We start from the raw sequence: 25,252 nt of genomic DNA, 5'->3' as shown, positions 1-25,252 counted from the left end.
GTACATCCATATATGACAAGCTAACTCACATACATTTTTTTCACAAAATAAATAAACTTCACTAGTACACAACTATTTGACTCTGACATTTACTGTTGTATGCATACAACTGTTATTTCACTAGCTGCCTTTCAAAGTTTGATCTGCACATTATAAATCTCACAATATAAAATATACTGCATACGAGATAAATAGAAACATTTAAAAATCTGTCTCTACAGTAAAGCATAGCATAATATGCAACAAAGTTTCTTACAACTTTACAACCTCATGCTTATGTGATTATCAATAAAGTGCATGATGATTCATAAGGAAACTGGGCTCTGGTTGTCCTTGGTCAAAATTCAAGGACAAAATTTTTGAAAACAGTGTCTTGTAGAGGTCCTATGGAGAAAATTGCAGTGTAACCACTAAGTACTCCTAGTTTTCAGCAGACTCTTATTTAAGCTTTAAAATAAGTTTACTTGCTGCATATGCCAACATCTTGACTGGGGTTTTGTGACTGTGACTCAGCGCCTCTCATTTTTCTCTGACCTTGTGATGTCACAGAGCAGCTCCTGCCTCACACATCCACATCTGCTCAGCGCTCACTTTTGGCACACTCAAACCACACATGAGAATCACCACTGCCGACCAGGAAATCTTAACCCAAGAGCTAGCGGAAATGACAGCACATAAGCTAACTAGGGATTTCCACCAGCAGAATACTGAGCCAAGTTAAAACAAAATAACAGAAAAGTCTTACCTTCCCAAACTGTTCAAAATACTGCTTCACATCTTCCACTACTGTGTTTGCCGACAAACCTCCCACAAATATTTTCTTTGTTCTTGTGACCATCTGCAAAGAAAAGAACCAAAGATTAGAAACTAAATATTACATGAAATGCATTGTAAAATATTATAGTATAGTTTTAAAACTATCAAGAAAAACACACAGGATAAGGAAATATTAAACCTAAAAAGACACAATTTACTTTTAAAATGAATGCAATGCACTTTTTTTTATTTTGTTTGTTAAAAGTGCTAGATAAATAGTTTCCAAAGTGCTGCACAATACAGATATAAAATCCAATGGAAATATAAAATAAAGCTCGCCCTCATTAAGACAATAAAACTAGTCAAATCAAATAGGAGCAAAAATATCAATCAAAAGCAGGAGAACGCATTTTAAGAGCTGGACAAATCCAACATAAAGGAGTAAGGACGTATTACTGCGCCCCAATCTGACGCTCCCATGCACAAAGTTTCCAAAGAGACCTCAGTTTTAGTGTTAGTAACAAACAAGGTCAACTTCAGCAGCGAAAATAATAAAATCACAGCTACAAGGAGCAGCACTGTGAATTTTCCTCACAATGACATTTCAAATGGAAACACTAATGAAAACAGACTGTGGCAGAATTTAAGACCTCCATTTCATCCTTTAAAGTTTCTGTTTATCTTCTTGCTGAACTCAAAAAACAACAACAGAAATAATTTATGGACTTTCAAAAAACAATTAATGAGAGCTGGAAGATGGAATCAGAGTGCATTAAAGCCTCATTTAGCTTCAAACAGCTCGAATATTAAGGATTATTACCCACGGCATCAAAAAGGGCACAACATCTGCTGCTGAAAGTATGTACTAAATTTAGGAGGACGTTTTCTCCCTGAAATATGGTGACACGTTCAGATGAGCAAGGACTATTTCTTGAGGAAGATTACATATGTCTTAAGCAGTGATTCATGACAATTACATGACTAATGCAGCTCTATTCCCAGCACACAGTAGGATAATATAGTGTCTCTGTAAGCAGTTTTACAAGTGTGAAAGGACATCTGAATTTGACTGTGACCACACTGGTCCTCTTCGAAGGTCAGACCTTAAATGGCCTACATTTTGAGTCTCCCAAGGATTTATGGCTCATGACCAAAGGCACTCCACAAACCATTCCACAAATAAGTTTACACAATGGGGATTCTCTTATGGGTAATAAAAACATGAGCACAAAACAGGTCAATCTTCCAGTAGAAACGGGTATCTATCTCTGTTTTGTTTTCAGTATCATAACTTAACTAACGATACCTGAAAGACACTTTATTAAGTAATATTATGCAAAAAATAATAATCTTTTAATTGTGTCAGGTTAATTACATGCTTGTTTCTTGAGTCATTTCTGTTTGCTTTGTAATCTAAAACAAACATGCAGCTGATTCTCACAAGGACTGAAGTGCACTTAAGTTTTACTTTACACTAAAGACAGCACTTGTTTTGTGGCTGCTTTATGTATTTATTTGGGAATAATTCCTTTAACCTGGACGATGATGGATGCATTATGGTGACGACTGAATCATGTTCTCATCATGAATAATATTGTGTGTTTTTGGGAGAAAAAAGTTGCAACTGGACACAGTGCTTCCCTGTTTACCTGTGGAGGTTCTGGTTTGGCATTTGCAGGCCTATGTTAAAACGTGAATGTGATAGTGCAGGAACCTACGCTGCCGTTAACTCTGTGCTATGTATTTACGAACACACTGATGCAGACAGTGCGGTCAGTTTTTCGATATCAGTACCTAAAGGACCTTTTTAACTTTGAGTACCAAGCCCTATCCTCCAGTTAGGTAGTCCTGACCAAATCTAGCTCAAGATCTGGAGATGCATCCCCAGGCACTGTTCAGCGGGCGATCGCTGTGCAATGCCTGGTATAAAAAAGTGTCCAAATTATTATGTGTAAGTAATAAATTACTTACACATCTTTGCACTATATTGAAGTAAGACTATCACTTTAAATATAAATGGCATTTCTTTTATTTAAAAATATGCAATAGAATAGAATTAAAAGAGTCAAGTTAACAAAGAAAAACACATTTCAACTTATTTTAACCGATATCAATTCATAAAGGTCCTGTAAGCTTGATTTTGTGCACCACATATACATACACAAAAGCTTCTACTTCCATAGTGTAGCAAACAGCTTTCTCATGCCCCTCTGTGTGCAGTGCTCATTTTGCATAGACAAAATGAGGCTGCTGCAAAGTCACGTCTGCTGTGCCATAGAATCAAACTAATTACGGGGGCCGGATAAACATAGTCTGAAGATGCACAAAGCAAACAATCAGGAGGAGTCTACCTTGATCAAAACGCTGACCCAAACACTTTCCGTCTCTGAACGAGGTTACACAGAGAAAAAAGTAGCAACATTGAGCGGGTGCTGAAGTAACCATCTGTCAAGTGCTTTCCAGGTGCAGCAGTCTCTGAGGCTGCACTCACAAGCACAGCGCCTCCCACACACTGCACCGCTCCCAGATCCACATGCACTGCCTTTTATCAGCTTTCATACTGCTCTGGTGATAAATTAAGTCTTAAAAGTTACTACTTAATCAAGAGTTAATGCACAACTTATACATGAATATCAATTATTTCCTTTTATCATTTTGAATACTTACACGTAACTCATGAAGTATGCAGTTTTGTCAGTATGAAAGCTGGATTGCATACGGAAGGGCATCTTACGTAAACCTATATCTCAAATCATCATGCCAACCACAGTACTCTAAAAAGCAGCTTATATGCCGAGCCTGTTCCTCTATGGGCCAGAGAAGTGTGCACAGAGGAGGAAATATAACATTGAGTTGAGACATAATATTACCCATAAAGATTTAGATTTAGTTTCACCTCAATATCTTAATAAAACTTTGGAATGTCTTCATGTCAGCGGTACAAGGAGGATAACACCACACCCAGAACTATGAAAAGTCAAGATTATAAAAGATTATAATCACATTACTTTAAGTTTAAGAGGTTTACACCGCCATGTGCATGTTTCCCTATAAAACTTCACTGCAATCATAAAAATGTTTACACTGTGCAACCCATGCTTCATCTGCAATTACAAATTGTATTTCCACATTATTATTTCTTTATATGTTTAGGCCTGTATTACCAGATCTTGGTTAGCTAACACCAATATTTTGCATGTGCTGCAGAGTATAGTAGGTTATATATATTTGAATACAGGTGAGGTAATGATATGGCCAGACTGGTTTAGGGTTATCCGTTTACCAGACTATGAGCCGCTCTCTCCCTCCCCTCACTGTTCCTCATCCCTACATCATGCCTCTGGCCTCAGGGGTTATCAGGCTTTGGATGCAGCCGACGGCAAACCCTGAGCCAGACAGCTGCTGATAAACGGCCTGTGTGGTATTTATCAAAATCACTCACTTTTATCAATGACAAATCTGGGTAAATATAAATAAATAAATCAAAATAAACAAGTCAATGTTTATCTTCTCTTGTGTCTGCTTTGCCTGCCCAGCCTGTCTTCTGGGGCTCCCCACTCCCTTAACAGTTTTGTGCCTTGTTTCATCAAGCTGCAAGCAGTCAGGCTTCTCAGCCCGTCCTTATACTTTTGACACGCTGCTCAATGGCTGATGGGATTTCTTGAGTCCTGCTAAAACACAATACTTTCTTATTTATCCCCCAACCTGACAACAAAACATTAAGCTTCATAGCTCTATAGTGCATTTCCCTTAAGGCTACACACTGTCTGCTATTGTTTGGGATACAAGAGAAAGAGGTAAAGATTGTCTCATCCATCCCCGCGTTCGATGCGTTTGGACAAACACAACAAGATCGATAATTCCCTCCTGATAATTATTACGACCCGGCCGTGTTAACATGCAGCCAGTGCATTTCCATCCAGCTGACTGCATTTCATTTGACACACATCATTTTACATTTAAATGAATGCATATTCTTGTTAACCAAATCATACAGCACTATGATAATAAGCACCAGGGAACAGACATCTCCGCACTGCATTTAGAGCAACATTAGTTCTGGTCATTTGGGTATTTCTGATTTTCTACCAACACTTATTTGTAGAAAATGGACCAGTCTTCAACCCAGTTTCTCCCTTTAACCCAATTTTTCAAACATTTAGTTATTTTTGTACAGCCAAACAGACAGCCTGCATGTGTGCTCAGAAATAAATGTGTTTCTAATTTCTTGAGTGTGACTGAGGCTACAACAATTACCACTCAAGTGCATTAGCATGGTAATAGAAGGCAGGCTGGAGATATTACACAACACCGAAAAATGCAAAAAGCTTCACCCGTTAGCGGCTTTTAACAATGACAGACAGAGAGAAATGACAAAGCATCTCGCTGGCTGGAAGACGAAAACAACCATTTCATGATGTCTGTCACTTAAGTAATGTAATATAGCTCTTAACCATTTGGTCGGCAGGAGTAGAAGAGACCAGGGCCATTGTGTAACACAGGAATGCTCATAATCAGGCTCCATTATTAAGTAAAAGTACTCCTAATACATGTGTATATGTCAAACGTCAGCACGTCAACATGTGGGGTTTAGGGACTGCACAGGTGCACAAGAACACACTCTGAGATCAGGTGGCAAGAAATACTGCAACTGTATCAAAATAGTCATTTAAATTTTCACTATTAGATCATTACAAAGACACCTATTTTTGAAGTAAACATGTTGTTTGCCAACAAACTATCCTACACTTGCAAAAATTCTGCCATCTAAACATCAACAAACACTGATTATTGTATTTATTTAGCAGTTTAAAGTTCAATCAAAGCCTATCAAATATGAATGCTCCTGAATGTGTACTGTGAACTGACTCCTTTTAAAACTTAAATCGCCATTTAATCATGATTGCAACGCTTATCAGAAAATCACAATTAGATATGGCTGGAGAAACACGGTCAATAGCCCAGTGTCAATGAAGAACCAAAATACATTCTGAGTAAAGACAAAAGAATTATCACCACTTATCTCAGTTCTATCACAACTGCTTTTAGACCTTTCCCAAAACACAGCAACACATACATTTAGCACCCAGAAAGGGATGTAAACTGCAAAACCAAAACCACAAAAGCTGCTATACTCTAAAACATATATCATATTATATAGCATATTGTTTTTCTCTTGTTTGCATCTCACATCTCCATAATCTACTTACTGAATTTAAACTACACTTTATGACTAGTCCCACACAGTGCTATAAGAAGTAGATTTAAACACGTAATATTCATATCCATCTGGAGTTTGACAGTGTTTGACAAAAACCTGATTAGTACAACACCCGGGCAAACTCTCTGACATGTGGCCTCATTAGTATGCAAGGCTGGGTATTTACAGTCAAGTGTTGGTGGCTACATTTGATGGCATGTTGTTTTGTGATGTGACATATCAAACTGTGCATTCATTGAAAGATCTATTTATCTTGCCAGTGTACTGTGGCCCGCCCGAGTAAACAAAAGGAAATTAGCATGTTTGAGGCTCCAAGGGACAGTTGCGCCCTCATATCTTCCATAACAAGGCTTTGACTTGTCTACTCCAAATTTAGAACTACTACTTGGTGATATGAGAAAACTGTGTTTTTAAGCTCGAGTGAACAACTTTCAAGAGATACAATCCTCAGCCACAAGGGGTCAGTAAAATTAAATGCTAATTTCTCTATAATTTGTCACAGATGATTGTAGGGCACAGTAGCTAGGACCCTGGATCTATATGATTTACTTTCACGTTAGTTAGTTACTCAGCATATTAAAACAGTCCTAAATTGTGTATTAGACAAGGTTTTTAAAATACAGATGGATCCTAAGATTTGTCTTCCACATTGTATAATTTTAAATAATGTATGAATGGAAAAAATAAAAGTAACATTCTTCACTCTGTGCATGGTAAACAAAGAGGCCTGCCCTCTGCTGGAGCACTGCGGAGTGAAGCAGTTTAATGGCTCAACTACTTTTAAGCTTTTAACCTAATGTCATTCCCAGTAACATGTTTTGTTCCATTTTAACTCTTTTTAAAGCAAACATGCAACTCAACTGCAAACAGAACATTAACATAAATCAGCAACGTACCTCAATGAAGCCCATTCATTTTTCATTCAAACTGACTAATATCTAGCATCAAGTGTTGAAACATCTCTTGCTGAAACAGCACCTGATCTGCACAGAACTCACACAGAGGGGCTGGAGGCCAGCTCTTCTTACTCATGTCACATTCACAATGATCAGAGTCACAGTCTAAACTGCAGGCGGTGTCAAGTTTAATAGCCCCAACTTCTAACATCATTTTCCTCTTTTATTGAAATCAACATTAACCTTGTGGTACCCTATTGGCAGACAAAGGCCATTTTACACACTGGAGACAGAAATAACAATGATTGCTTGTTGCATTGTTTGCAGAGGTGCTGTGTAGCTGTACATGCCATCAATAACTCCAGAGAGCAGAATAAATATAGACAAATAGATTCATCGACTTGCAACTGTCTGAAACATGAGCTACTGTATGTTTTGCTCACACCAGTTGTACATGAAATGTTCACTTTTCAAACAATGAAAAATGTCACACTTAAACAATAAGTTCAACTGAAGCTGATGAAAAGTACACTACTGGCATTACCATCATTTCCTCATTTTATCTCAAAATATAAATGCACCTAATTTCTTCTCATACATATTTCAGCACATACAATTTAGCCCATTTTGGGAAACAGTTTTACCATTAACACTATATTAATGTGACAAATTCAAATCCAGATGAGTGTGACTACAGCGGATGATGTCATGGATTTGCATATGACATGTTTAATATTGTAGAGGCCGTAGGATCTGGTTATATAATGATGTTGGAAAAAAAGCATCAGCATCATTTTTGACTGCAAAAAATATTACAAAACAATTGTAATTACAATATCAGGAAACATAATATTGTCATTGAGAAAGAAATACACTACTTGTAAAAGTTTGGACATACCATCTCATTCAGTGTTTTTCTTTGTTTTTCTTTCCTTTGCAACCTAAAAATGCCTAATGGTTACATTTTTATTGCCACTGATCTTTTGATGTTGTGTGTGTATGTGTGATGTGTGTGTACAAATATATATATATATATATATATATATATATATATATATATATATATATATATATATATATATATATATATATATATACACACACACACACACACACACACACACATACATACGCACACACACATTTGTTCAACTGAAAAGGAAGCTCAAACAAACCACTGAACTTATGTTTAATAAGTTTTCTTCTTCTTTCCACTCCTTTTTGAGCTTAAATAAGAATATGTGAAATGTACAGTGTACTGGATGTATACATGTATACTTATCATTGTTTATTTGTTTATTATAGTATTTGTGTTCCTTAATCTTCTCAAAATAAATAAAAGACACATTTTAGATACAAACTGAAGACATCACATATATGAAGCAACATATAGAACTATAGAGCAAGTTAAATAACTCAACTATTAAACACTTATTTTTTATATTGTATTGTATTGTATTGTTTTTGTGTGTGTTTACTATATTCCATGTCCATTTGTTTTTTGATGACTTTGATGAGAATCTACAATGCAAATAATCATTAAAATAAAGAAGAAGAAACATCAATCAAAAACTGTGTCCAAACTTTTGACTGGTAAAGTACATATCACAGAAATATACCTAGAATTATATAACCTGTGCTGTTAGTAAAATACGTGTATATATTTGCTGAATTATGTAACATACAATGATAAAATAATGGTAAATAATAGTCAGGTTATTCAATGATGGCCCAAATCAATTTAACTATAACATAAGTAATCAAATCCAGGAGAGATAGTACTGCTCTTATGGTTCTTCTGGTCACAGGGAGAGGAGTGTCCCAGATGTGCAGGTCATCCTGATCACACATGTCTCTTATTACACTCTGTGGGCTGTGGCCTCACCTCTCAGCTCTACACAGCTATAAACACACAGGAGCACATGGAGCACACCAGGGAGCTCTGTCATTTCTCATCACTAAAAATAATGGGACAGAAAGAAAAAAATGATCACATTTTGTAGTATACTCAACAATTGTTATCATTTGAGCAGGAGGATATAATTACTGGCATTCAAATCCTGTCTGCGGCCTGGTTCATAAGCAACCAGAAAGCACCAGAGAGCATCTGCCAATGCAATGTAGAATGATCAAAGGCCTGACGTAGAACAGGCAGACGCAACGTGAGCGCACACACAAACTCACACCCACAAACCCACACACACAAAGTAACACACACACACTGACAGACATTCACACACTAACACACACAAAGATGGAGGAAACATGGCCGGTCCAGGTACAGGCTTCCTCTCCTCATTTGCATCACTACAGCTGACTCATAAACAGAAACACCAGATAATAAACAACAAACAACAATGCAATCACTTTTGCAGGGATTTGTGCACGAGAGGGAGAACAGAGGTACGGAGATGCTGAACTGGGATTAGATCATCAGGGTGAGGAAGGAGAAAGGGGAGATTAGCAGTGACCAGCTACAAGTTGTAGCCTTGGCTTGTCCACCTGCACTCCCCTCCATGTCTTTTTAAAAAGTGGTCCAATCTCGGCTCTAGTGCACATAAATAGATCTATAATTGCTTATTACAATACAATTAGGGCAAAGGAGATGAGGGAAGGAAAGATGCTTAGTGCAAATGTGGAGTGACAGGCCCAAGCACCCAGACCCGGGATTACAGTTGCCATTTGCACACGGACACAAAATGAGCGCAATGAGACAGAGACAAAACGACAGGCTGGGGGAGGGAGGGGAGAGAGGGGGGAGCGAGGGGGGGGAGAGGGGAGGGCTGTCAGGCACAGGGCACAAGCTAATGACAACTCTGGCTTCAACTTGCACAGCCATCTTTGAAGGCCGCTCTGATCCCAGCTGTGATTGCCACCCCTGCAGGGCCACCACTCCTATATTAACCTACACTAACAGCTATTCACTGAAAGTCACAGGGCCCTTTTCAGAGGCTGACTTGTGCTGGAACTAGCCATCTGTGGAATGGGCCAGGCGCACACGTGTACGGGCCGCTGTTTGCATATGGCCTCCCTATAACAGTGACAGTCAAGCTGAACATGGCGCTGGTTAGAGCTGATTAGCTGCACTTCCCTCCTCAACCCACTACAGTTATGAAGATTGATAGAAGCAGCTTAGAGCTGATTATAGGGCCCTGGAGATGCATGGGCCCATACCCAAACAGCACATTCACACTGCATTCACAATGAGCACAGCATGCCATCGCTAGGCACAGGCCGGGCATTAAGCAAACGCTACAGCAATAAGAGGCAAGAGAAATGGACAAAGCCAGAAGTGCTCTTAAGAGCTTCACAGGAATATGAATATTATGCTAATTAGGTGCTTGCTTGTGGCCAAATATGGGACATTTGAGCAAGCACATTATGAACATTTAACAAATTACCAAGAGAATATTTGGGAAAGAAAATGGGAATTTCAAAACTCACTTTTGAGTTTTGGGATGCAGCACGATGAACTCTTTGACAAGAACACCGATTATTTTATCAAACACAAGTGATCAGAGAACATTTTAAAAACAATTAGTTCAGAGGGATAAGTTACAGTGCCCTTCAATATGAAAGTACTAATACTCATTTTAGTTCATTTTAGTAATCAGAATAATAAAAGCTGGCATTTCATTTTCACCCAACACTATTTCTAATTAGTCATTATGGTTAACAGCCTTCATTTCCTCAATCACATGTGTAATGAGGTGGAATTAGCACAGTGACCATGGCGACCTGACCCCGACTGACCTCTTAACCCGGCTGTGGGGGCTAAGCACTTCTCAAGCTAGTGCTGGTCGAGCACTGCCCTCATGTCCCGCTCTTCTCTGCTTCTCTGTGCTCTCTGCGCTCTGCTCCTCTGTGCTATCTCTTTGCTCTGCTCCTCTCTGCTCTCTTTGTGCTCTACTCCTCCTTGTACTCTCTGTGCTCTGCTCCTCTCTATGCTCTGCTCCTCTCTGCACTCTCTCTGTGCTCTGCTCCTCTCTATGCTCTGCTCCTCTCTGTGCTCTGCTCCTCTCTGCTCTCTCTGCGCTCTCTCTGTGCTCTGCTCCTCTCTGCTCTCTCTGTGCTCTGCTCCTCTCTGTACTCTGTGCTCTGCTCCTCTCTGTGCTCTGCACCTCTCTGCTCTCTCTGTGCTCTGCTCCTCTGTGCTCTCTTTCTGTGCTCTCTGCTCCTCTGTGCTCTCTCTGTGTTCCTCTTTGCTCTTCTCTGTTCCTTTGTACTTCTCTTTGCTCTCCTCTGTTTCTCTCTGCTCCTCTTGGCTCCTCTCTGCTCTTCTCTGTTCCTCTCTGGTCCTCTTTGCTCTTCTCTGCTCCTCTTTGCTCTCCTCTGTTTCTCTCTGCTCCTCTGTGCTCTTCTTTGCTCCTCTTTGCTCTCCTCTGTTTCTCTCTGCTCCTCTCTGCTCTTCTGTGCTCCTCTCTGCTCCTCTGTGCTCTTCTCTGTTCCACTTTGCTCTTCTCTGTTCCTCTGTGCTCCTCTTTGCTCTCCTCTGTTCCTCTCTGCTCCTCTTTGCTCTTCTCTGCTCCTCTCTGCTCCTCTTTGCTCCTCTGTGCTCTTCTCTGTTCCTCTGTGCTCCTCTTTGCTCCTCTGTGCTCCTCTTTGCTCCTCTGTGCTCTTCTCTGTTCCTCTCTGCTCCTCTTTGCTCTTCTCTGTTCCTCTTGTGCTCCTCTGTGTTCCTCTTTGCTCTTCTCTGCCCCTCTCTTCCCCTCTCTGCCCCTCTCTGCTCCTCTCTGCTCCTCTCTGCCCCTCTCTGCCCCTCTCTGCCCCTCTCTGCTCCTCTCTGCCCCTCTCTGCCCCTCTCTGCTCCTCCGTGCGTGTCTGAGCAGAGGAGGCAGAGTCACACATTTGGGACAGGACACTGGCTCTGCAGACTTTAGGCCTCTGCTGCCCCCTCCCTGTCTCTACACTCACAATGATATTTGAACAAGGCCAGAAAAGCAAAGTTCATTTCTGAGTGTTAGAAGACACATTTGCAAGAAAGGTAAAGGCCCAGGGGATTAGAGCGGATGCCCGATGAAAGCAGACACGTTTCATGCAGCACTTTTTAAAAGGGTTAGATATTTCAACATAAAGAGACAAATTGTGATTGTAACTACGGTTATATTTGAAATGTATATTTTTAAAAGTAGAACTGTATTCTGTTCAGATTTCACATTGTAAACAACTCCAGGAGCATTAACATTTCAGAGAAAACCGAAATATGAACTGAAAACTGATAAATCTCATGAATTTCAAAGCAGGTTTGTAGAGGTCTAAACAACAGGTACAACATTTTTCTTTGCAGAGGACATTCTATTATCTAAATTACAGCAGCGTTTGCGATTAGACAAATATCCAAATTATAATTTCATTTCCATTACAATATATACTGAGCAGCCCTAATCATTATTAAAAAGGATGTGCACTGCAGTTACAGTAACTCATTAGGCAACAACCACTACTACTATGTTAGTACTGCTTACCCAAAACAAGACTCAGATTCAAGACCTTTCTACCTTACTAGCCCACTCAAATGAAAATAATCCTTTGTCTCCATGTGTACTTTATTTTAAGTGCTTCTTGCTGATGAATACAGGAGGTAATTAATTCAATTTAGTAATATTTCAACACATGTTCAAAAATGCATGCAAAATGACATTTCATTTTGATTTAAATAAAAACAGAGTATTATTTTCCCTCCACATGTATCCTTTTATGTGTGTGGCTTAGCAGGAGTCAGAGCAGTCATTGAGAGGGACAGGTTTAAGGCAAACATACAGTAGGTGAGGATTAGGGTCAGTGAGGATGAGTATTGTCACGCAGCCTGATGAATATCCACTGTGAACATAGGACCAGTCTGTCTGCGGCCGCAAATAGTATGTAAATTCCACTCAACTGGTGGCTTTTAAAAATGTATGCTTTTATCAAATTTTCATTTTCTGAGCTGCTACCTCCACATAAATCATTCTACAACAATAGCAGCCTATGTGAAACTTTTATTCACATAAAGCGGCGCTTGACACTTGACAGAGGAAAGCATTACAAATGAATGAACTGTTGCATAGAGCAGCATGTGTTCACAGGAGTAAATAAAGTTCTCCCTTGACTGACCACATGAGACAAACTTTATTAAAAAGATGTGTCACTGCCACCAAATTCTAAATAAGCTAAAATTTTGTGTTGTAAAATATATTTGATTTACACTTTGCATATGAGGCTACTGTGTTCTATGGTCAATAAAAAGTCAGATTTATTTTATTCAGTTCTCTCTTTATTTACATTTTAATTTGTGTCCATTTTTATTCAGGCTGTATGCAACTACTTGTGCTAGGAACCAAATATGACTGCCACATGTTTTCAATAAATCTCTTTACAGGACCCATGACACTGTAACCAAATGTACATTTTTGGGAACAAGACCCCCGTCCCAGTGATGACAGTATAAGCACAGAGGCCAAAACAAATGGGATTTTTAACTTCCAATTACAATAATGGCTTGTGTGACAGGCACACCTCACCCCTCCCATTTGCTTCTATCACCACACACACCCATGCACGCACACACACACACACATATACAAACGTTAGCATTGTAATAAAACAATGTGGCTAATCAGCCTGTGGAAATGTGGGTGACACAAAAACAAAAGGAGGAGGAGATAAACCCCACAAGGTAAGGACAGATAAAAGTAGGCTTTCTCTGCTTTGCCTACTTTGAAACGGATCAAAAAGACAACACAATGCCACCATACCATCCCATTGTTGTATTTCGGGCTCATCTGTCAATATATCATAATTATGGTCTTAATCAATAAGCCCCGTCACATTACTATCGGTATTACACTTAATTGATGCCCTCCCAATAACATTAGCCGCATTGTGGACGTAAATATAGCAGCACTTGACAAACTGAATGCAACCTTGTTAATCATTTCAAAGAACAACAAACTGCGAGCAGCTGCCAACATGATGGAAACAGACTTTATTGTACTACAAAGTTAATTATGTGGATCATTGTGCTCCCAAAATAAACTAAGTGTGCTTGATTATGCATGGCAGCAAAGGTCAGTGAGCATTCAATATCTTCAGTTGTACGCAAACTTGTCGCCATAGAGCTTTCATTCAGCCACAGGAGGATTTAAACAGGACAAGTTGTTAATACTATAAAATTAATGTTTTAGAAATTAATGTAATTTTTACTATCCATATAGTACTTGCTGGATTTGCATATAGTGATTTAGGGATTAGGGCTGCAGCTATCGATTATTTTAGTAATTGAGTAATCTATCAATTATTTACTTTGATTAATCGAGTAATCCTTTAATTTTTTCCCCTCGATAAAATATTCTTAAAAGTATAATAGGTTGCGCTCACACTAGCCCAATCGAACCATGCCCAAGCACAGATAGCCCCTAAAGCACGGTACATTTGTCCAGTGTGAGCGTAAACGAACCATGCCCAGGCTCAGTTGCTCATGTACATGCACACGCACCATTTATGTTTACGAGCCCTTTGTTGTTCAATGAGAGGATAAAGAAGGAAAAAGTGAAAAAACTCAAGGCAAATCGGTGCTCATCTTTAGTAAGGAGTGCAAACAGACAAAAGTTTTGAAGCCTCGTTTCCTGTTGTCCTCGCTCCTCCACACTTTTATTTAATCCATAATCTCAAGAAGGAGTGCGTATCACAGTAGGACTCATATCTGCCTCACTATATAAAAGATATTTCATGGCCCTGGTCTTATTTTCTCTGCTAAAGCGATAGCACTGCTGCATGACAAATAAACAAACGGCGCCGTGTGATGACGTCATGCCGAGGCTCGGTTGTTCAGGTGTGAGTGCGGGCCATGCCGTGTTGTGCTTTGAGCTCTGTCTGCGATAGTTATTTTGCAGCGGTAGTTCCGTGTGTTGTTCGATTTAGCCTCCGAGTCTTTGCCTCTGGTCGCATCATGGCGTTCCTCAGTGATCTTCCATGCAACTAACCTCCACTGTCTAAACTTACTTGTGGATCTAAAATACCCCGCACTGCTCACTGTTGTGCAGTCAGTGCTGCGCAGGCTCTGTGCGGAAACATGCTCCGTGTGGAAACAAGCACCGCAAAGCTTCTGTGTACTCCAAGTGCTTCAGTTTCAAGTGATTTTAACTAATTATTACAATTAAACAAATCATCAAGGCAATGAAATAAGAATCAAAGCTTTTAAAGTAATCGAATTACTCGATTTACTTGATTAATCGTTTCAGCCCTACTAGTGTTTATCTCAAAAAAACAGTTGAATGGTAAAAAAATGTGCTTTGAGGCTAATGGTTGTAACTGTGCATAGTAATGAAAGATAAGCTCCAAAAATGTGCAATTATCATTCAGACAAGTCCAAATGGTGTGAATTTAAGGGTCAGCCCACAACATAACCCTGCAGTGTCTTCGTCCTCAGTGATTCAACTAAGTACTGACTTTTTAGTCGAGCTACAGGAAACAGCTTACTATTTGAGTCTCATTTTCTGAAATGAACCAGAATAAAACAGTAAACACTATTCTTAGATCTGAATAAACACTGAGTTTTTAAGCAAAGATAGTGACAAACAGATGTGGCCTTTTGCACCTCTAAAAGGAGTTTTGACAGTGTTTGGAGCGGTCTCAGACAATAGCTGTGGTCCACTTAATTGACGTAATTAACGCTGGTCATGGTGAGTGTTTGCTCAATGACTTCCAAAGCCGAGCCCTTGGCTGCTCTCAGGAGGGGAATTGGGAAAGCATAAAGCACTTCAGTTTTTTGTCATGCTTCACGGGAACCTAGAAATGAGTGGAATAATTCTCAGCTCTTAAGCATGCTCAGAAGGGCTGAGCAGCGGGGCTCGGCTAAGTCATTCTCCATGGAGGGAATCGCTCGCAGGCAGCCCTGACCACAGCCCTGACCAGACCCCGGTCCAAAACTCAGTCCAGAGCTGCTCAAGCAGGACAGTATGGGACAGTGCAGGGCAGGTACTGCATGGAGAAGAACTCACAATGCATCTGACCAAGTGCCATGTAAAAGTGCAGTTTGCACTGTTTGTGAGCTCTGTCCTTGATGTACAGGTAGAACTGTCTGAGGGTGACTGCGCCGCTGAGAGGGGCAGATAGAGAAAAGCCGGAAGGGGGCGAGGAGGAGGGGGAGTGAAATGGTACGTTCTTTCCAGCAGAAGATATTTTGTTCTCTCATCTCTGAAATTATATAAACTGCTTGTGGCTAGTGCAGGCCTCAGATGCGGTGAAAATGGGCCTCAACTGCCTGGCTCCCTAACAATCTACTCCACGTCTTCAAATCTTCCATCTCTGCCCCTCAGCGCTGGCACAAACAAACAAAAACCTCCTGCTCTCCTCTCTTAGTCTGTCTTTCATTTCCTCTGAGGAAGATGGCTCTCTTAAAATATTCAGTCGCTTTAAAAGTGGCACGTCACACTGACCAGGCTATTTTCTTTAATGAACTATGGTCGTGGTGCTCCAGTGCCTCTGTCTGTCAGCTAAGGTACCCTACAGATTGTTATTGGGGGAGGAATGGCTGAAAAAGAGTGAATTGCCGGTTTCCCAGCACATATCAGTTGTTAGAATTGAGCAGTGTGACATTATGGTCAAATGGATTTGTGCAAACCCTTAACATGCTGCTGGCTCGGACTCTGTTGGACCAACCAGCCCCTCCCACAGAGTAATTCACTCAGGGCTAAAGCTGGGCACTACCTGACCCCCACCGCTCGGCCGTCAGTTACTGCTGACCTCCAGCGAGGTGCCAATGAAACATGTCCATTGAGTGGTGAGCAGAACAAACTGCCTCACCTGACTCCTGCTGACAGCTCAGCGTTTTACACAGGGATCAGCACAGGTCCACAGCTCACAGTCAGACCACACTGATGCACAGGCAGTCACAACTGGACTGTACAGAGGGGAGCCAGGGGCCAGCTGGCACCCACAGGGTCAGAATACTCATGAGAGCAGCCTGTCAGGGCCAAATTACAGCAATATGGAAGAAAAATATATGTGTCAACTCAGCTCAAGTCACTTATTTGCATGTACTCTAATCAGTTTTTTTATAATTATGGGTATAATGGATGATTTGACAGAGCTCAATTTGGAATACTTTAATGCAGATAACAAATGTGGGATCCAAATCAATGAGGTCAACAGACAACTGTCTGTGAAAATCCCCTAAAATACTAATAACCAGGAGGAAATTTTTGAAGTTACCACTGTGCATGAAGTAGTGTGGTGCAGCTGTTGTCCAGTCCACAGTACCACAGTATGGGCTGGGCGGTGCAGGTGCCGCTTGGAGGAGCACTCACAATGCTGCTGACTAGGTGTCATGTAAAAGCACTGTTTACACTGTGTTTGTGAAGCTCTGCTCTGAGCTCTGCTCTGTCCTTGATGCACAAAGTAAATCCGTCTCAGGGTGACTGGAGGACAGTCCGGGAGATAAGTTCAATTCTACTTTTACTTTCACACTACTTTTGCGAGATTTGCCTCTTACAGCTCTATGCCTTTGGATAATAATGTCAATTTCTAGGATGTATGCTTTTTTACCACACCAACATGGAACTTATATTCTGCAGCTGACTTTATTTACATATTGTCTGATGTAGTTTATATGTTACCTTTAAAGATATCATAAAACCTACCTATAGAAATGAGTAGTTGTGTTCGTTCATTCATTCAATCATTTTATTCAGGTTATGGCATACACACTGGACTCAACAATAAGCAGACTAAATTGGAAATGTGCCAGTAGTAGTAGTTTTCAATTGCCCATCCAATCACAAATATGCAATTGTCTTTTATACACAACCCCTCCCCCCAAAAAAAAAAAGTTTGAGTCTTATAGTAAATACTGCCACAATAGCTGCATTTAGAAAACAGTTTCTTACATTTTTTCATTTCATATTTTTTCTGCACAAATGCCCCACTAAAATTTAAACAAATGAGCAATAAGCCCTTTTACAGGGTCATAAAAGCTTATTAGAGCTTGAGCACAGCGCTCAGTGATCTTTCACTCCCTGCACCTTCACTGCTCCGATTCAGTTAAGAAATCACTCTTTTTAACACTGGAAATATTTTGACCTTTATAAAAAGGAGCCGGTCAATGTCTCACAAAGAATCATTTTTTTACAAAAAAAATGCTACTAAAAAGAAATTCTACTTTGGTTATTGATACCAGATACTACTCAAGCTAAAAATTAGCTTTTCTAATTAAAGTAAAATTACGTACAGCATATTACTCTATATATGTATATTAATATTCCTGTTTTAAGGTTCACATTCAGTGTTCTGGTTGTTGTTATTAGCAGTAGCATTAACTGTTGAGGCTGCATCTATGGCTCCTTTTATGTACATGGATGGAGAGTCATACTAGTTTTGAACACTTGCACTTGAAATCCGGGTGGCACTTCTTAAGTATAAATAAACATTATAGTCCCATCACCTGGCAGTATAAACACATGACTGACTCAAACCTGTCCTGCACATGGACCATCCAGTTTGGGATCACACCAGTCCTCAGCCCAACACAGTCTCACCCCATCACCACACGGAACCACAAACACACACACAAACACACACGCACACCAGAGCAGCAGTCAACAATCAGGATGCATGAGAAAGTGGAGGTGTGGAGCGCGTGTCAGATTAGCGTGTAGTCTCATGGTCGCCGCGGGAGATTTGGCCCCGAGCCATGAGCCAGATTTGGGGAAGTTCCAGGTGTTGCTCAGCGGATATTCTACTAACCTTATCAATGACTGGGGATTCTGTGCGAGCTTCCCTGCGGCTACTTAACTACATGCAAACATATAATTAATGCATACGGATCGTTTTAACAGATGGACAAGATCAAATTTGGCTCCTCAGCAGGTGGACAGCTCCGTTACTATTATTAAAAGTCCATGTAATTATCAAATAAGCAGCAAAAAGAGCAACTGCACAAGTATGGTTCACTATTAAGTTAAATGTACATTCTTTCTTTATTACATTAATTGACAGCTTACATGTTGAAACAAATAAACAAATTACATATATTTGAAAGAATAATTGATTTGGACTTGACAGTATTGCTTCTAGTACAGTATATGTCCACTACTATAAAATATGACTTTCTTCTAGCCTATTCTAAGCCTCATGCATCTTCCACATGGTCTGTCCGACTCATGCACTGCGTATCATTTCCAAAGGGGTCTTTTTAATGAATTTAATTTCCTTGTGCATAGGAAATGTGATAATTAAATGTGAAATCCATTACTATCCATTATTACACTGCTGTCAGGTGACGGTGGCAGGAGATGTATGGCTTGGTTAACACCAGCCCAGAAGGTGAAATTTGTTGGACTTTTGTTCTTTTGGATGATAATAATATTGTACCATAATATTTGACTGTAGGGCTGAGAAACACTGTGAAACATGTAGTTAGAGTGCAAACTGACACAGCTATTTTTACAATGAAGACAATTCTACATAGATTCGTTTTTGTTGTATTGCCTAGCCCTAATTATTTTTCCTCTTTTTTTTTTTATTTTGTTTGGTCTTTCAACAAATGCATATGGCTTTCAATATTAATATCCTGAACATAAACAATACAGACTTAATCATTGCCATGTAACACAAAAGAGTTCAATTCTTTTGTTCCAAAGCATGAACTCTGACAGTCCCTTGCATTTCATTGACAGAAGCCACTGAATATAAAGGAGAAATAACCATTTGAAGCTTTTATTTTTAAAGCAAAGAACTCCATGTCCTATTTTCTGACAATTATTGGCTGCACTTGTGTTTGGAAGAACATATAGTGTTATAAATCTACAGTGTTAGGCCCAGAGCTATCAATAACTGCCAATCACTTCACACTAAACTGGAGTTAGCCGGGCTGTGTGTCCAATATCCTGCGAGGTTAAATCATGCTGCCGGCGAGAGGGAGTTTTGCCCTGGGCTGACACCAGCGTTATAGTGTGAAAATGAGATCCTGAGTGCGATGTAAAGCACTGGATCTATCATGTCAGCCGCATGCACCCTCCCGCCATAACATATTGTACAAATCTATTTCAACCGAGCCTTGCTGCAGTCGATGTGGATTTTGCGATTCTTGAGATCAGTACATAATAATTACAGTAAAAAGCTGCATAAATTTGAGGGAGCATATGTGAAAGATCTGGGAGGCGTCCAAAAAATCCCCTCAAAGCAAATCTCGTGCCAGCCCCTCATGGTTAATACAAGACATCATGCCTACTGTAAGTGTGACATACAAAACAGAGGCAGTCAACAGTCATTTTCTTGTCTGGGAGCAACATAGCCGACCGTAGGCAGTGCCGATGTGCAGAAAACAGGCTTACACACACAGTTCGACATGAAAACCCTTCTTTTCCGTGAGCTGATCCGTCTTTGTTCTGCATAAATGCCAATTACATAATTCTCTCTGGCATGCAAATCAGATTAGATGAGGCCATGGCAGATCACCTATACAGCTCTGGAGCACTACCTTCAAATCCACCAGAAGAGAGCGTTTTGGAGACATCTCATTAAGCATTTAATCAGTGTTTTATTTAAAATGCAAACCAACTAATGGCATTGATAATGGGCATATTATTAAATGTGGGCATGTCTAAAGTCTAGCCTTGGATGTCAAAAAGAGTTACATTACATGATATCATCCTGCTCTATAAAAAGAAAAGATACATATTATGTTCTCATATGTGGTCTGCTAATAGGTTGGTTTGGTGATTAGCATGTTTAATTAGAAAGTAATTAAGACTAGTTTTCAAGAATAACATCATTTAGGGTAAAAAAAATAAATAAATAAACACTTCTATGCTTCAAAGTGTTCTAGCTGAATACTAAGTCCTTTCGTTTTAAGTAACATTTCCATTTAACTGGCAAAGTAAAAGAATAGAAAGGTGTCGGTAAATGAATACATTTTTTGTTTACTTTTCAGCTCACTGGGAGGTATAGGGTTCGTTGATTATGGTAAAAATTATTATTTAGCTTGTAATAAATGTATTAAAACATTTTTGTAATTGAACAGAGCAATAACTGAAATCACAATTACAAATTTGCTTAATTGCATATCCCTAATGGAACGATCATTTATCCCTGAGCAAAGAGTCAACAACAACAACAACAACAATACAACGGCAACACAAATACAGTACTAATGTCTTTTTAAGTTAAGTTCTTTTCATCCATAACATTGGCCTATTTAAGTTATCACAACAAAGCATTTCCATCTGTAATTGTTCAAGGCAAGTCAGGAGATTGTGATCCTGCAGGCACCTTTTTATGATCTCGCATTCCCTCTTTCCAAAAAAGAGAAAAAAGTCAAAATCATCTCATGAATAGTTTATATAAGAATGCCACAAAAAGAATCCATTGGTCAAATATCATCAAAGGCTGCAGATGTCCAAGAGTACACATGACAAACTGTATCCGGAGCACATTTGTATGCAGAGGCAAGAGAGTGACATTCAGCTCGTGGCCATTGATACCCACAATCACATTGGGAACGGGGACCAATGCAAATTAGTGAATCGAAGCAAAGTGACACTTGGCTGTTGGCTGTAGGAAGTCATCAGTAAAATGTTGCAGCAGCGGCACAGTGGCAAGAAAGGCACGAAAGGGCACGGTCTATGCCTTTGTGAAAACGGCTTTTTATAGAACTGCACATACATTGTTCTATATTGAGCAAGGATGTTTTCACTTTGTCCTTAAAAAGTTACAGAGACTATTCAAGTTTAGAGTTGACATTATGTATGCTGGTGAATAGCGGGACTAGTCATGCATGGGTAAATGGTGCATGCGGGCACTGCTTCAGCCTAGGGAGGTAAAGAGCAGAACAAACTAGAAGTTGCCTGACAGCGCGAGGAGGGCCCAAGTGAACTTTGAGCATGAGGGGCTAAAGCTGGTGGAGGAGAAGAGAAAAGCGGCGAAGAGAAATATGAAGGAAAGAAAAAGAAAGTTGGAGCTGCGCATTAGTCATTATTTCAAAGAGCTACATTTTGTGTTTTAGATTCAAAATGAAATGCCGTGACTCGATTTGAATTTCACCATTGATGTATATGGAGAACCTGTTTAAAATGCAATATGTCCATAAGCTTTTACATATAATACATATTGCAGAATGGTGAGCTGCAGGCACAATATCCCAGTGTATACACATACAAAGAGTGCAGCCGGCCAGTAATACATGTGTGCTACATTTTGTATTAATAGATGCGATTGTGCTGCCACGTTCCTCGGGGCGCTGTGTTGTTAATGGTATTATGAAGCGCACAAGACCAGTGACATTAAGATGAGATTCAGCCTCCATCTCAGAAGACACAACACACTGTATAGCACTGAAATATTCTCCCACTATAGGAGCCATTTGCATAGGTACACATTATTCACTGTTAGGGTCACCTCTGACAAACAAACATTTCTTGAGTTATGTACGCAAGTAAATATACAGTAACAGTGATTAATACTTCAAATTATTCACATTTCATATTCTCATATTCATATCTCTCGTAAGAATACGTATAAGTAGTGTTGTCACAGTGCTAAAATTTCAAACTCAATTTCGATATGATGCTTGATACTGATTCACAATATCACAATTTAAAAATCAAAACAATAGAATATTTTTTTCAATACAAAATATAGTCTCATGTGGTCTTATAGTTCTGATAGATTTTAAAAATTTTACGACATTTTAAGTTCCAAAACTGTTCAGGAAAATCCAAATTTGTCCTATCTATATAATAAATCATTTCTTCTCAGTAATTATACCTGTTCAAGTAGTAGTTTGTAGTTGATAGTTGTAGTAATATTAGTATCTCCCCCTATAGATTTTTAACAACTCCAGGGGGAAAAACACTACTTTTATTTTTGAGTGTGTGTTATTTGTGACAAATAAAGCCCAACATGGTGCTACGTGGAGCTACCACACAGATTGATGTTCCTTGCTGCAGGCCTTTCCTCTGGGCCCAGTGGACAGATATAGAAAGATACACATCTTGAGCGTGTGCTATCTGAGTCTAGTTGATGCAGATCTAGCAGGTGCGATCAACATGACAGCCATCAGCCATGTGACCAGATTTATCAGCCTGTCCCGGCCTTTTGCCTCTAAGCTCAAACACAGGACGTGATGTCAGCACTCCCACCGCTCATTTATACAGCTTTGTTTAACAGTGAATAAAAGATTTTGGTGGAGAGGGAGGAGCCAGTGACAGCAAAGTGACAGTATGAATTGTGGTGGAAAAATTCCTGCTTGAACAGCTAAAGCTCCCGACAGTGTGAATTTGAAAATGTCTGCAAGCCTTGGAATATCCCCGGCAGATCAGCCATGCAAAAACGTGTTAAAAATTTGCGAGAAACATCTGAAACGCAGATGTCTAGCGGATGTTTCCCATAACACTTCCTCCTCCTCCCTCCTGCGCTGACATGTTGAGCCGTCTTCTTGTCTATTCATATGCTAATGCTCAATCAGGCTGCCCAATACGGAAGCGCTTCCCCGACCACAATTTTTTCAAGCAATCAATTTACCTTGGAGAGAGATAAAAGCTTAAAGAGTCACATAAGAGGCGAGCTGGAGCAAATGGTGATATGAAGTGAAAAAAAAAAAAAAAAAAACGAGAGACAGAAAAGAGGCAGTTGGGGAATAGCGGGATAATGTAGGTATAAACACACAAGTCTGAGGCCGGGAAGGCTCATTCTCTTCTGGGCTAGAGTTCCCCCCACTGCAGGAGGGACTTCCAACACCTTCAGCTGCAATATAAATGTTAATAGAGTTCAGGGAAAGAAAACGAGGCGTAAACAAACAAATGTGGTATTCCATGGTTCGGGGCAGTAGGGGGGCCCTGCCATCCAGCGCTGTGCCTATGTGTCTATGTCTTTGCATGTGCTAAGGGACAGATAGGCAAAACAGGAGGGGAATGAACGTCCCCAAGTATGACAGTACTGGACCTCCGGCTGCGGCGCACACGCTCCCAACTCTTCGCAGTCAATTCCCGACGAGACTGTGCCATAAGACAACCGGATCATTTTCCACATTCAGAAAGGCTTTGGGGGAGCAAGAGGAGCTCCGAATAGAAATCCACTGTCGCTTCAGCTGCTAGAAAGCATCTAAAACAAGGAGGAAAAATCTGCCCTTTGATACATCTTTCTGATACGTTTAAAGCTACTTGTTCACAGGCAGATCGGATGTTCCAGGAGCAGGACATGATGGGTGGCTGGGTGGGTGGTAAACACTCCCATCTTTATTCGGAGCACACACACAGCCACAAGTCTCCGTCCTGACTTGTTCAAAGGGTTGGCAACCTTCAGACCAATTAGACATCACAGCGGAGCCTGCACAGCGCCCAGCTTTCATATAAATGGCTCTCCATGAATTTTTAATCAGGTATAATTTAAGGATTTAAATAAAGATCAGATTCTTCCGGCTGCACCGTCAAGAGGTGTCTAAGAGTTTGAATTTTTCTACAGCAATCAGGTTGGAGTAGAAATGTGTTCCTCTCTCAGCCTTATGTCTCAGTCTTTGCCTCTTTTTTTTCCTTTTTCTTTTTTCTCCTTGCGGTCCCACCTGCCAGTGTTGTGAGCAGAAGCCCGGCAGGTTGTCTAACCCCGAGCAGAGAATTGCCTGACTGACTGGTTGACTGGTTGGCTGGGTGAGTGGCAGCATGTGAAGAGCAGGAGACAGATCTGCGGGGAATCACTGACAGATGTAATTAATGAGGTCATACTTGGAGTTGGCAGTCCCCTTCATATCCAATTCCTGACGATCACAACTGAACACACCTGCAGCACCAGCGGCTGGAAAAAGACGCAACACTCTTTTCGCCACCCACACTAAAAGATGGATGTCTGGACTGGAGATTGAGAAGCACAGCTGTACTTCAAAATTGACAATTGTTCACTTTTTTTTTCTTGTTATCTTGTTGTCCAACCAAACTAAATGCTCTATAGCAGTTTGATCCAAAGTTCCACCCACTGGCCAAACTAAGAAATATCTTCAAGAAATATGTAAGGTATATCTTTATTGTATTTTTATTTATTTATTTATTTATTTATTTATCTAAACCACACACAACTTCTACAGTGTCCCAAATTGTATCTATTCATTTACTACAAATAATATACTTATTTTTAAATCCCCACAAATATTGAAACTATATTTTCAGTATTAACTTACATGTAGATTTGCTTTTAGTATGGTTAAGGTTACAAACCATATGAGTATACAAGTATACTACTGAGATGAATACATGAACTGCATAAATAGAGTATGGGCAAAGTTAGTACTCTCTTCTCACCGAATCAAATTGCAGCAAGCAGCGCCAAAAAACTTTCAGACAAAAATATAACCAAACTATGATTAGTCTGTGTATCTTTAGTCCAAAAAATACCTTTGCATAAATATTATTCGGAA

At 39.9% G+C, this 25,252-nt stretch overlaps 1 protein-coding gene across 14 annotated transcripts in view; it reads right to left on the bottom strand.

Annotated features, from left to right (window-relative positions):
• Positions 1–25,252, bottom strand: part of msi2b (musashi RNA-binding protein 2b) — a 261,906-nt gene that overhangs the window by 184,131 nt on the left and 52,523 nt on the right. For all 14 annotated transcript variants that reach the window (XM_055226874.1, XM_055226875.1, XM_055226876.1 and 11 more), the window contains exon 6: positions 746–838. In XM_055226874.1, the coding sequence (XP_055082849.1) occupies positions 746–838 (93 nt within the window). The remainder of the gene's footprint in view (positions 1–745; positions 839–25,252) is intronic.

Source organism: Periophthalmus magnuspinnatus, chromosome 14, assembly GCF_009829125.3.
Source record: "Periophthalmus magnuspinnatus isolate fPerMag1 chromosome 14, fPerMag1.2.pri, whole genome shotgun sequence".
Classification (NCBI taxonomy): Eukaryota; Metazoa; Chordata; class Actinopteri; order Gobiiformes; family Gobiidae; genus Periophthalmus; species Periophthalmus magnuspinnatus.
The sequence above is the reverse complement of the archived record's forward strand: the minus strand, read 5'-3'. Positions and strand labels throughout refer to the sequence as shown.